General features: G+C 40.1%; 1 protein-coding gene across 9 annotated transcripts in view; it reads left to right on the top strand.

Moving 5' to 3' along the window:
* The window catches only part of LOC127496803 (NLR family CARD domain-containing protein 3-like), a 72,226-nt gene that overhangs the window by 26,084 nt on the left and 34,074 nt on the right, over positions 1-12,068 (top strand). For 6 of the 9 annotated variants that reach the window (XM_051864587.1, XM_051864586.1, XM_051864585.1 and 3 more), the window contains 2 exons: positions 1,674-1,790; positions 4,721-6,661. In XM_051864587.1, the coding sequence (XP_051720547.1) occupies positions 1,674-1,790; positions 4,721-6,661 (2,058 nt within the window). The remainder of the gene's footprint in view (positions 1-1,673; positions 1,791-4,720; positions 6,662-12,068) is intronic. The other 3 variants (XM_051864588.1, XM_051864584.1, XM_051864581.1) reach the window with 1 other exon arrangement.

The following is a 12,068-nucleotide window of genomic DNA, read 5'->3' as shown; positions in this document are numbered from 1 at the left end:
AGTTGTCAATTACCACTCCCAGATTCCTCACTTGGGGAGAGATAAACTAATTTAATGACTCAAGATCAATTGGATTTTGTGTTCTGGAGTCAGAAGGGCTGAAGACAATAACTTCCGTTTTATCTGAATTCAAGAGAAGAAATTTTTTGGAAAGCCATGATTTAACATCAACAGTATTGAAGGCTGAGGACAAGTCAAGCATAACTAAAATGACAGAATCACCTGAATCAGTAGTCATTAAGATGTCATTGAGGACTCTAACGAGGGCAGTTTCGGTACTGTGCAGTGATTTGAACCCAGACTGAAATGTCTCATAGATGTGATTATTAGTTAAAAAAGACTGAAGCTGTAAAAACACAATTTTTTTCCATCACCTTAGAAATGAATGGTAAAACAGATATAGGCCAGAAGTTGGCTAAGACAGATTTCTTTAAAACTGGAGTGACCATGGCCATTTTTAAACTATCCGGGACGGACCCTGATTGCAGACACTTATTTAACAGGGACACCAGTCCCGGTCCAACAATGTCAATTATTTGCCTCAACTACGTCCTACGCCTTCCCCTATAGGGAAGGCATAGGACGTAGTGTAAGCTTTTTGAACTGCAAGAGTTTTACACTTTCTTCGTACGTTGAGTCTGTTGAGTTCAATGAGTCCAAAATCAACATAATCCCTTGCGTCGACCACGTGATACTCCTCAAGGTAGGAACGATTTAAAAAATGCCCATTAGGGGGCTTCAAGGGCTAAACAAAAAGGCTACATTGGTTCCAAATGCTGTAACTTTTGATTACTGTCACCACAAACTTTTTTTGTAGGAGAGCTTCCTCCTATCTTACTGCCTTCCTGAATTATTGCATGTCAAATAAGAAAATTATAATAAAAAATTATATATATTTGTTTGTTTTTTATCAGCAGTTTCTCAGCATGAGAATGTCCAATTGTAATGTATTTTCTAAAAATGTATTTTATCATTTTATTTTGACTCTCCTTGCTGTAGTTTTGGAGTTATGAGTCTTTACTTTCGTGTATGTCACTCAGAAAAACAAACAAACAAACAAACAAAAAAACTCTAAAAATGCCTTCAGGTCTTAAAGGGATTTTCTCAATATTTAGATTTTTTTGCAACCTCAGATTTCAGTACAATACAAACCATACATCAATGGAAAGCTTATTTATTCAGCTTTCAGATTATGTATAAATCTCAATTTCAAAAAGTTGACCCTTAAGACTGGTTTTGTGGTCCAGGGTCACATATATGTTTATTTATTTGTCTATTCAGAATGATTCATGAGCAGCAACCTTTTTATTTTGGGTATGTCAGTTATGCCCCACTTGCCAAAATGGGGGGTGTCTGGTAAGGGGTTAAAGGCTCAGTGTTGAGTTTACAATTTCAAATTGCAATTTCAAATCTTTTAAATCTTATTCACTTTCTGGACTCGACCAGACTTAACTTGAGTGGAGTCTAACTCAATCCTTTTTGGACTCAGACTCAAACATGATTGGTTAAGGACTTAGTCTCAACTCGGACTCAACAAAAGGTGGACTCTATGACCCAACACTACAATAAAACTCTTGCTAATTCTTATTCTGATTTAACTGGGGCAAAAGACTGAAAGACAAACAGAAGGCATATCTAAAACAAGTAATGCTGTATTTGTCTCTTCTCATAAGCAGAGACAGACTGAGATCAGAATCTTCAGAGCTCAGCTGTGTGTCCATGAAGAGTGAAGATTCTATGAAGATTCTGCCCCTTGATCTCAGTCATAAAGCAGTGGCCTCTGACCCCAGGTAAGACAGTAGTCTATCCTTGGTACAAAAGACTAAAAAACAAACAGCAGACAGGGTGAAAAATGTGTCTGTTCAGCTTATTCAGGAGAAAATTCCCAGCTGAATTACCTATTGTTTTTTGATTAACACTCAGGGGGCGGCAGTCACGCCGGCGATACCACCTCAGTTTCAGTGCGAAAGAGACTCAAAATACTCCATCAATTTTAGACATACAATTAAGAGTTATACATCATTCTAATCTGTGAAATGTCTTCTTTTATTTGTATACACTTAGAGTAAAAACTAAATGTTGTGCTTTTTGCAAAATAAAGAAAACTAACATGATGCGTGATCTGTCGTCTCTCTCCGAATGAAGTCTATTTTGATAGTCAGAAAATGAACTGTAACTTGGAGAATACTTATCACACAAACATGAGGCATATGTCTAAAGAAACATTGAAATGTCAGGAGAGCGTGCAGCATTCAAACACAAATTCTGAGGTGATCCATGGCTCCATGCAAACAGTCAACGCCCGCATCAGCTCGAAAAAATGCATCAAGCTTAGTCAGATTCATTTAATTTTCATCGTTTTAAGATGCAGTGAGGAATAATTCTAAAAGTATTTACCTCAGAGGAAGAGTGTGACTGGTTTCAGTTCCATTTCGAGGATCAACTTGATCAAGCCGAGGATTTAAATGGTAAGTTTTTTCTAATTTTATTTTCTAATTTTCTAATACTTTATTCTAATCGTGATATAGACTAGTGTCTGTCAATATTAATCCGCAAAAATATGAATATGAATCCTGCATGTTCTGTGTTTCTCTGTGTGAATTAATCGGGCAGACACGTGGTTTCGTTTAGGCTACTACACATAACTTGACTTGTTGGCTTTTCCTAAAAAATATTGCTATACTGAGATGAGTGAAATCAACTGAAATATGTAATAAATACTGAAATAAAATGTGTAAGCAACATATTAAACTGCAAATTAACATTTATAGGCTCTATAATATAACAAATATGATACATAAAATGTCATAGAAGTGATATGAATGTTTAGACAAGATTTCTTTGGCCTGTTTTGGACAGATTATGAAGTGTTTACTGTGAAATAGCCTATATAGTGCCACATCAATGAAGCTTTTGTTTGCAATGAATTTTGTTTGCATTTATTGCCAGTGATGGGAATAACAGTGTTATAAATAAACGGCGTTACTTTTTTCAGTAACGAGTCATCAAACAAATTACTTTTCCCCCGTTACAACGCCGTTACCGTTACTGACAACAAAATGCGTTGTTACTTTAGCACACTGAAGTAGGCTCCAAGTTCATCCGAGTAGGCTCTCTCTCGGCTATAGGACCTGCAAAGCTTTTTCTATGGTGTGTGTTGGTGTGGGACACATGCTAACTGATGATGATTGGTGTATGACTAGAGATGATAGACCAGCAAAGCTTTTTGTTGTAAAGAAATAGTACAGGTTAGTCATACACAAATATAATTTTAAACTGATAATAATGTACAATGCTCTGTGTGTGTCCAGAAGACCCCATAAAGTATGAAAGATACGGAATGTTTGACTTTGTGGGGTCCTTTAATTTTCTTTTATATGAGACTAAACTATGTTATGTATAAGAATGTTTTATATATATAAAATAATGTTAAAATTACATTAGGTTCCTGTGACGGGTAGATTTAGGGATAGGTTCCTGTGACGGGTAGGTTTAGGTATGGTGTAGGGAAGGGCCATACTATAGTGACTTTTAAGATTTTGTCAAGCATTCTTCATTAAATTGTCATTAAATTGCTTTTGTCAAGCAAACTCGATACGTTTTTTTTTGGGGGGGGTTTTTTCTAGATGATGATAGTGGGCGTCGTTGACTGTTTACATGAATCGCCTCAGAATTTGCCTTTGAATAGCGTGCTCTCCGTGGACGTGTCCACATTAGCAGATAATGAGGTGACTTGCGAATGACTGACATTGCTCTCTTTTCAAACAGATTACATAAACAGACTATTTGTTTTCGATTTGACTTACATTATTTAAAACCTCACATTTCAGTGTTTCTTTGGACATATGTCTCATGTTTATGTGATAAGTGCTCTCTAAGTTACAGTTCATTTTCTGAGGAGTATCAGAATGGTATGATGACAGAGATGACAGATCTTGCATCATGTTAATTTTCTTTATTTTGCAAAAAGCACAACATTTTGTTTTTACTGTCAGTAATGACCTTATGTAGTTTCAAATGATGTGTTACTTTTATTTGTATGACAAAAAATGCCGGAGTATTTTAAGTTGATTTTGCTGATATGTACGGAAAAAAATCCAGCAAAACGCACCGGCGCGTTCTGACCCCAGAGAGTTAAAATAAATTCAGAAGTAGAGTATCCCTGAATGTTGGCTGTGTTATTTGAACGTGGTTTACCCCAAGTGTTTCTACATGTTATGATATTGAGAGACATAACGCACACACACAGTAACAATGGTGTCATCCATAGAAGTTGCAAACCTTATAATTACACTTAGGCCTTTATTATTTAGTTCCATTTATTTAGAAAAGACATAAAAAAATAAATAAGATGATAAGATAAGGTGAACCATGATTAAATATTTAAATCATTACTTTAGTGATTTATTCAAATATAAAATATACTTTTATATTTGAATAAATCCCTACTTTATTCAAATAGTGCAACCGTTAATGTTGCCACAGCCCAAAGTTTGCTTATTGTCATTTAAATGGGTTACATGGCAATGAAGAGTGAGCAAACATTATCAAAAGATCAATTTAATTCCATTAAATTCCATTCAATATATTTGTGCATGCAGTGCAATTTTGAACACTCAAAGCCAGACGTACTCATATCTCTGTGTGTTTAAACATTTCTGATGGTCTTCAAGGGTAGTTTCAATGTTGATTACATATTCCTCTTTTTTTACCTCTGCAGTAGGGTGAGAGATGATGTGATGAGATCTGTGCAGGCCCCTCTGACTTGCAGAGCCTCCAATTGTCAGACCCACATCAGCCAGCATGAAACAGAAGCAGCTCTGCAGACACACACACTTCTGGAGGAGACTGGGGACTTGCAGCAGGATTCACACCAACCAATGAATGATGTCCTGAAGAGAATCAAAGAGACTCACAAAACCAGCATGAAGAACAGGTATGAAAGCTTATATGAGGGAATCAAACTACAGAAGAATCAGACCTTCTTGAACAGGGTTTACACACAGCTATGCATCATAGAGGGAGAGAGTGAAGGGGTGAATGAAGAACATGAGGTTTTACAGATGGAGAAAACATCCAGAACACAACACTTACAAAACACTCACATCAACTGCAATGACATCTTTAATCCATTACCTAAATCAGGAAGTGTGGAGAGGAAAGAGCACATAAAGACTGTTATTACTAAAGGCATCGCTGGAATTGGAAAAACAGTCTCTGTTCAGAAGTTCATTCTGGACTGGGCCGAGGGAAAAGCCAACCAGGATGTAGATTTCATGTTTGTGCTTCCATTTCGAGAGCTGAATTTGATTGAAGATGTCCAGTACAGTCTTCACAGACTTCTGCTTGACTTTTATCCTGAAATTCAAGATCTCGATTCAAAGATTTATGAGGAGTGTAAAATTGTGTTCATCTTTGATGGTCTGGATGAAAGCAGAATTACACTAATGTTTTCAGACAGTGAGAATGTTTCTGATGTGGCTGAGGCTTCATCAGTGGGTGTGTTGATGTCAAACCTTATAAGAGGAGAGCTGCTTCACTCTGCTCTGATCTGGATCACCTCCAGACCAGCAGCAGCCAATCAGATCCCCTCAAATTACATTAACCGTGTGACAGAAATTCAGGGATTCACTGATCCCCAGAAGGAGGAATATTTCAGGAAGAGAATCAATGATCAGCATCAAGCTACCAGAATTATCTCACACGTTAAAAGATCAAGAAGCCTCCATATCATGTGTCACATACCTGTCTTCTGCTGGATCTCAGCCACTGTGCTTCAAAACATCCTCAAACAAGATCCCAGTTCAGAAATCCCTAAAACTCTGACTGAAATGCACATCCACTTCCTGCTCATCCAGATAAATATGATGAATCAGAAGTATGAGAGAGACCCAGAGAAACTCCGGCAGTCCAACAGAGAAGTGATGGTGAAACTTTCTGAACTGGCTTTCAATCAGCTGATGAAGGGCAATGTGATGTTCTATGAGGAGGACCTTAGAGAGAGCGGCATAGACGTCACTGACGCCTCAGTGTATTCTGGGATTTGCACTGAGCTCTTCAAGGAGGAAACTGGGATTCATCAGAGGAAAGTCTACTGCTTCATACATCTGAGCTTTCAGGAATTTCTGGCTGCTTTCTGTGTGTTTTATCATTATGTGATCAAAAATTCTAATGCATTGCAGTTTTTTGATGTAATGCATAGTCTCCAGAAGGAAGCAGTAAAGAAATCTCTGCAAAGTAAAACTGGACACCTGGATCTTTTCCTTCGATTCCTGCTGGGCATCTCACTGGAGTCCAATCAGAGACTCTTACAGGATCTACTGACACACACAGTGAACAGTTCAGAGACCATCAGAGAAACCACTACCTACATCAAAGGCAAAATCGAGAGCGACAAACATCTGTCAGCTGAAAGATCCATCAATCTGTTTCTCTGTCTTCTTGAAGTGAATGATCAGAGTCTGCTCAAAGGGATTCAGAAGTTTCTGAAATCAGAGAAACACTCAGTGAATAAACTCTCTGCTGCTCACTGCTCAGCAATAGCCTACATGCTACAGATATCAGAGGAAGTGCTGGATGAGTTTGATCTGAAGAAGTACAAAACATCAGAGGAGGGTAGAAGGAGACTGATACCAGCTGTGGGGAACTGCAGAAAAGCTCTGTGAGTTATTAATTCTAATATTGTTGTCATTATGACTGATATTTTTTTTTCTTTTATTTAATTTTAAATTGATTTTATAGCATTTTTCACAATACACATTTCACGAGTCAGCTTTACAGACAATAGTGCCTTACCTACAGTGAGCAAGACAAAGGCAAAAATGGCAAGGAAAATCTCCCAAAGATGTTTAGGTAGCACATTCACTGTGTCTTTCTTTACTTACACTGCCACACTAGAAACAGGGTTGGGCAGAATTAGGGGCACCAAAACTATCCCGAACAATTTAAGCCCTCGTCCTGTTGGCCAATATTAAAATATGTAGGCCTAGTTTACCTCTTTTGACTCACATTAAAAGCACATTTCTAAAATAAGCCATTCTCTTTCCTTTTAGCATCTGATGTTATTTCTAACAAGTATTTGCCCTCGCAATAAAAATAAAGGCAGGTATTTGATGTAAATCTTTATTCACAGACCTTCTGAAATCCCAGAGGACAGTTTTCTAACTGCTGGATGCATAAGTCTGAATTTTCTTTAAAAATTCATTTTTTAAGGTGAAGCAATTTTTTGATTTTATATATATGTAAAGAAAATTGCAATCACTGGGCTATTGACAATTAGGATAATCAGAAAGACCTTTATGTTCCCTTTCGAGGGAACTCGTGCTGTGTCATGAATACGACACTTTGGGGAATCCCTTAAGCGTAAGCACTCCTGAAGGCATGTGCAACTAGTCCAATTCTGATTGGTGCAACGCCATCCCGTGACGTGTGCAAATGGAACGCGGAAGCTATAAAGGGAGCCAGCAACACAGCTGTTTCAGCTTCACTATATATCATTCATTTATCTTCATAAAATGGTGAGTCAGCAGCAGTTTAGAAAATGTGTTCCTCCTTGTCCTTGTTATATCACGGGCGGGGATACACATGACATTTGTGTTTGCTGCTTGGGAGCGGAGCATGCTCGGTCAACCCTCGAGAGGGCTGACTGTGAGCATTGTGAGCTTTTTCTGAGAGCGGCCAGCTCTGCGCTCCCCGCAGTGTGGGTCCCGCGGCTGCTGAGGCAGCTCGGTGACTTCACTCATGGGGTTCATAGATGGATCTAGAATGAGGAGTTTGAGACAGCTTCAGCCCTTTTTTTTTTAGCCTTCAACCTCTGGGTCCAATGCTCATCCTCGGGATCCAGAAGCCCACTCGACGGCTTCTTCCGCCCCTAGCGAGCACCTAATGCTGAGCGTGTCTGGTTCTGAAGAATTGGATGTGCTCAGCATTGAGGCGAGTGATTTGGGTGACTCGCCAGCCTATTCACCGCAGTGTGAGGAGTTAGTGGAGGTTGTCACTCGTACCGTGGCAAAACTTAACATCGATTGGCTGGCCGTGAGACAGGAAGCGTAAGAAAGCGTAAGAAAAGCAAGCTAGATGAGCGCTTCCTTCAATTAACACCACAACCTCCACGTCGGAGATCCTGGAAAAAGCCATATTCCTTCAGGCTTTAAATTCCCAATGTTCAAAATTATTCATCGATAGTGGGGCTCAAAGAGAATGGTCATGGGATGATGCCCAAGGTCAAAGAGACCTTGGCAGCTTATCTTTCACCTGACACTGCATCATCCCTGAAAGCGATCCCTGGTGCAGCTAATTTGGAGGAAATTCAGCCAGGCGGACATAGATCTATTTGCATCTCAAGAGAACTCGCATTGTCCCCTCTGGTTCTCCCTCACTCATCCAGCCCCTTTGGGACTGGACGCTATGGTGCAGCTGTGGCCAAGGCTTTGGCTGTATGCATTGCCCCTGATCACTCTGCTCCAGAGAGTTCTAGAAAGAGTTCGCCAGGATGGGGTCCATCTGCTACTGGTAGCCCCAATCTGGCCGGCCCGAGTTTGGTTTTCAGGCCTGGTAGCCCTCCTGGGACCTCCTAACACAGGCTGGGGGCTCAATATTTCACCCTCGGTCGGATATGTGGAAACTGTGGGTCTGGGCCCTGAGGGGGATCAGTTCCTAAATGCAGGTCTCTCTGCTGAGGTAGTAGAGATACTCAATTCTAGAGCTCCCTCCACGAGGAAACTTTGCTTTGTAATTGAGAGTATTCACTATATGGTGTAGCAGGCGTCTGTTTGACCCAGTCAACTGCCCAGTGGCTTCAGTGCTGGAGTTCCTCCAAGACCGCTTCTCTGCTGGTCTTTCACCATCCACACTTATAGTGTATGTGGTGGCCATATCTGCCTTCCACACACCTTTAGATGGTGTATCTCTGGGGAGACACCATCTTGTGACTTGCTTCCTCCATGGAAGCTTAAGGATGAGGACTACAGCTCAAGTCAGGATTCCAATCTGGGACCTGACTGTAGTTTTGGAACGGTTATCCCTGGCACTCTTTGAGCCGTTGGACATGGCATCTGACAAATGTGTCACTTTAAAGATGCCGTTTCTGCTAGCGATTACATCCCTCAAGAAAGTTGGGGACTTGCAGGCTCTGTCAGTTGCCCCCTCCTGTCTGGAGTTTGCTCCGGGTGGCATCAAAGCCATTTTGCACCCGAGACCGGGGTAGGTTACATGCTTACTTCCAGTACACACAAAAATGAAGAATAAAACAAACAAACAAATGTTTAAGGCAGAATAGACATATGTACTAGGGATGCACCAATCATGATTTTTCAAGGCCGAATCCGACTGCCAATTTTTAGTCAGTCGGATTACAATAGTCCAAAGTGTGTTTTTATCAGCTAGCAAGATTTTATAAAACCTGGTTGTCTATGCAATTGTCACACTTCGGTTGCAAAAAGGTGAGGAGACAGATATATTTGCAGCAGTTTAAATATTTATTAACACAAACTCAGAACACTTAGCACTAGAAAACAGAACAACGACATAATATCACAAGAACTGACAATGAACTGATAGAAACATAGGGCTTAAATAGACCAAACAAACCAATCAACGAAAACAACCCACAGGTGAAACTGATAATCAAACAATGAAAAATGGTGCCAGGCTCAATGCTGTTACCATTTTCACCTGTGCAATGTTGTTTAAATAGCAAATGCACTCGTGCCCATCTGTTCACCCATGGACGTGCTGGTTTGAAAACAAGGTGTGTTCAGGTTCAGTGTTGGCGTGTTGCTATTTTGAGGCAAGTGAAATATATATATATATATATATTTTTTTTAAAGAGCGTGTTAGCAATATGCGCCTATAAGCGGGTGCACAACTCGTGTACACTCTGCTTATTACACACACGGACGCACAGCAGCGCACAATCATGCCAAATATTAAAAATAAAAGGATTACAATGTAAAAGATTATTATTGTGTGCATAAAGATAAAAATGATTTGGTGGAATCTGGCTTGTCCCGTAGTGTGCTCACGCACTTTAACCTCGCACACGAGCAGATCCATTTCCCACTTTTTCCGCCATGTAAATAGCGAATCCGCTATGGCGCGAGTGCAACTGGCTTTTAAAGGGAATGGGAGATGATAATCTGATTCGTTTATTGCATGTAACACCCAAAACACACCCATTACTCATTAAGAGAATAGGGACAACCCTTTTAGACCATAGGCTGGGCGTGCTGACCGTTTTTTTTTTCGTCACTAAAATAGCAAAAGTGGATTCGGACACGCCCTAAGTGCACTTGCGCCATGCGCTTTAGACCATGTGCTTAGATCGTTAAAATACGCCCCAAAATGCCTAACACAACATACAACTCAAGCACATCTGGACATTAATTTACGAATATTACCAAAGCAATTATTATTGTCTTGTGAGTAATTAATCCTCTGGGGTCTGGGTGTTTTTGGGGCCCTGGAGAAGTTTTGACATGCCCTGATATTTGTGCTTTTTTCAGTTGCTTATAAACATATTGATGGCTAAAGTCTCATTACACTATATTCAGCATGAACTAGGCTACCATAATATGTGAGCAACATGTATGTACATGTTTGTATTTTTGAGATAATAACGTTTATGTGTGGTTATTGAAAAAACAAAAAAATTCAAGTCACTGAAATAAGGCCACAAAACACATATTGAATATGTGTCCAAAAATACACATTATCTGCTCTTTTTTTAAGCTCTTTTTCCCAAAACTCTTTATATCTGTCTGGGTCTTTTCTCATTACCTCTCTGCATCTAATTGTAGATGGTATCATATAGGGTTGAAAAAATGGCATTTTTATATTTAGTTTACAATAGACTTAATATTTTCAATATACACTGATCAGCCACAGCATTAAAACCACCTGCCTAATATCATGTAGGTCCTCCTCATGCTGCCAAAACAGCTCTGATGCGTCAAGGCAAGGACTCCACAGGACCTCTGAATGTGTCCTGTGGTATTAGATTGCAAGGTGGGGCCTCCATGGATCAGATTTTTTCAGTAAGCACATCCCATAGATGCCAATTGGATTGAGATATGTGGAATTTTGAGTCAGAGGCAACGCCTAGAACTGTTTGTCATGTTCCTCAAATCATTCCTGAATAATTTTTGCAGTGTGCATTAACATGCTGAAACAGGCCACTGCCATCAGGGAACACCATTGCTATTGTCTGCAACAATCTTCAGGTAGGTGGTACAGTATCTCACAGAAGTGAGTACACCCCTCACATTTTTGTAATTATTTTATTATACGTTTTCATGTGACAACACTGAAGAAATGACACTTTGCTATAATGTAAAGTAGTGGGTGTACAGCTTGTATAACAGTGTAAATTTGCTGTCCCCTCAAAATAACTAAACAGACAGCCATTAATGTCTAAATCGCTGGCCACAAAAGTGAGTACACCCCTAAGTGAAAATGTCCAAATTGGGCCCAATTAGCCCTTTTTCCTCCCCGGTGTCATGTAACTCATTAGTGTTACAAGGTCTCAGGTGTAAATGGGGAGCAGGTGTGTTAAATTTGGTGTTATCGCTCTCACTCTCTCATACTGGTCACTGGAAGTTCAACATGGCACCTCATGGCAAAGAACTCTGAGGATCTGAAAAAAAAAGAATCGTTGCTCTACATAAAGATGGTGTAGGCTATAAGAAGATTGCCAAGACCCTGAAACTGAGCTGCAGCACAAAGGCCAAGACCATACAGCGGTTTAACAGGACAGGTTCCACTCAGAACAGGCCTCGCCATGGTCGACCAAAGAAGTTGAGTGCATGTGCTCAGCGTCATATCCAGAGGTTGTGTTTGGTAAATAGACGTATAAGTGCTGCCAGCATTGCTGCAGAGGTTGAAGGGGTGGTGGGTCAGCCTGTCAGTGCTCAGACCATACGCCGCACACTGCATCAAATTGGTCTGCATGGCCGTCGTCCCAGAATGAAGCCTCTTCTAAAGATGATGCACAAGAAAGCCCGCAGTTTGCTGAAGACAAGCAGACTAAGGACATAGATTACTGGAACCATGTCCTGTGGTCTGATGAGACC

This window comes from Ctenopharyngodon idella, chromosome 16 (genome assembly GCF_019924925.1).
Source record: "Ctenopharyngodon idella isolate HZGC_01 chromosome 16, HZGC01, whole genome shotgun sequence".
NCBI lineage: Eukaryota > Metazoa > Chordata > Actinopteri > Cypriniformes > Xenocyprididae > Ctenopharyngodon > Ctenopharyngodon idella.
Note: the sequence above shows the minus strand (reverse complement) of the source record. Positions and strands in the feature narration are given on the sequence as shown.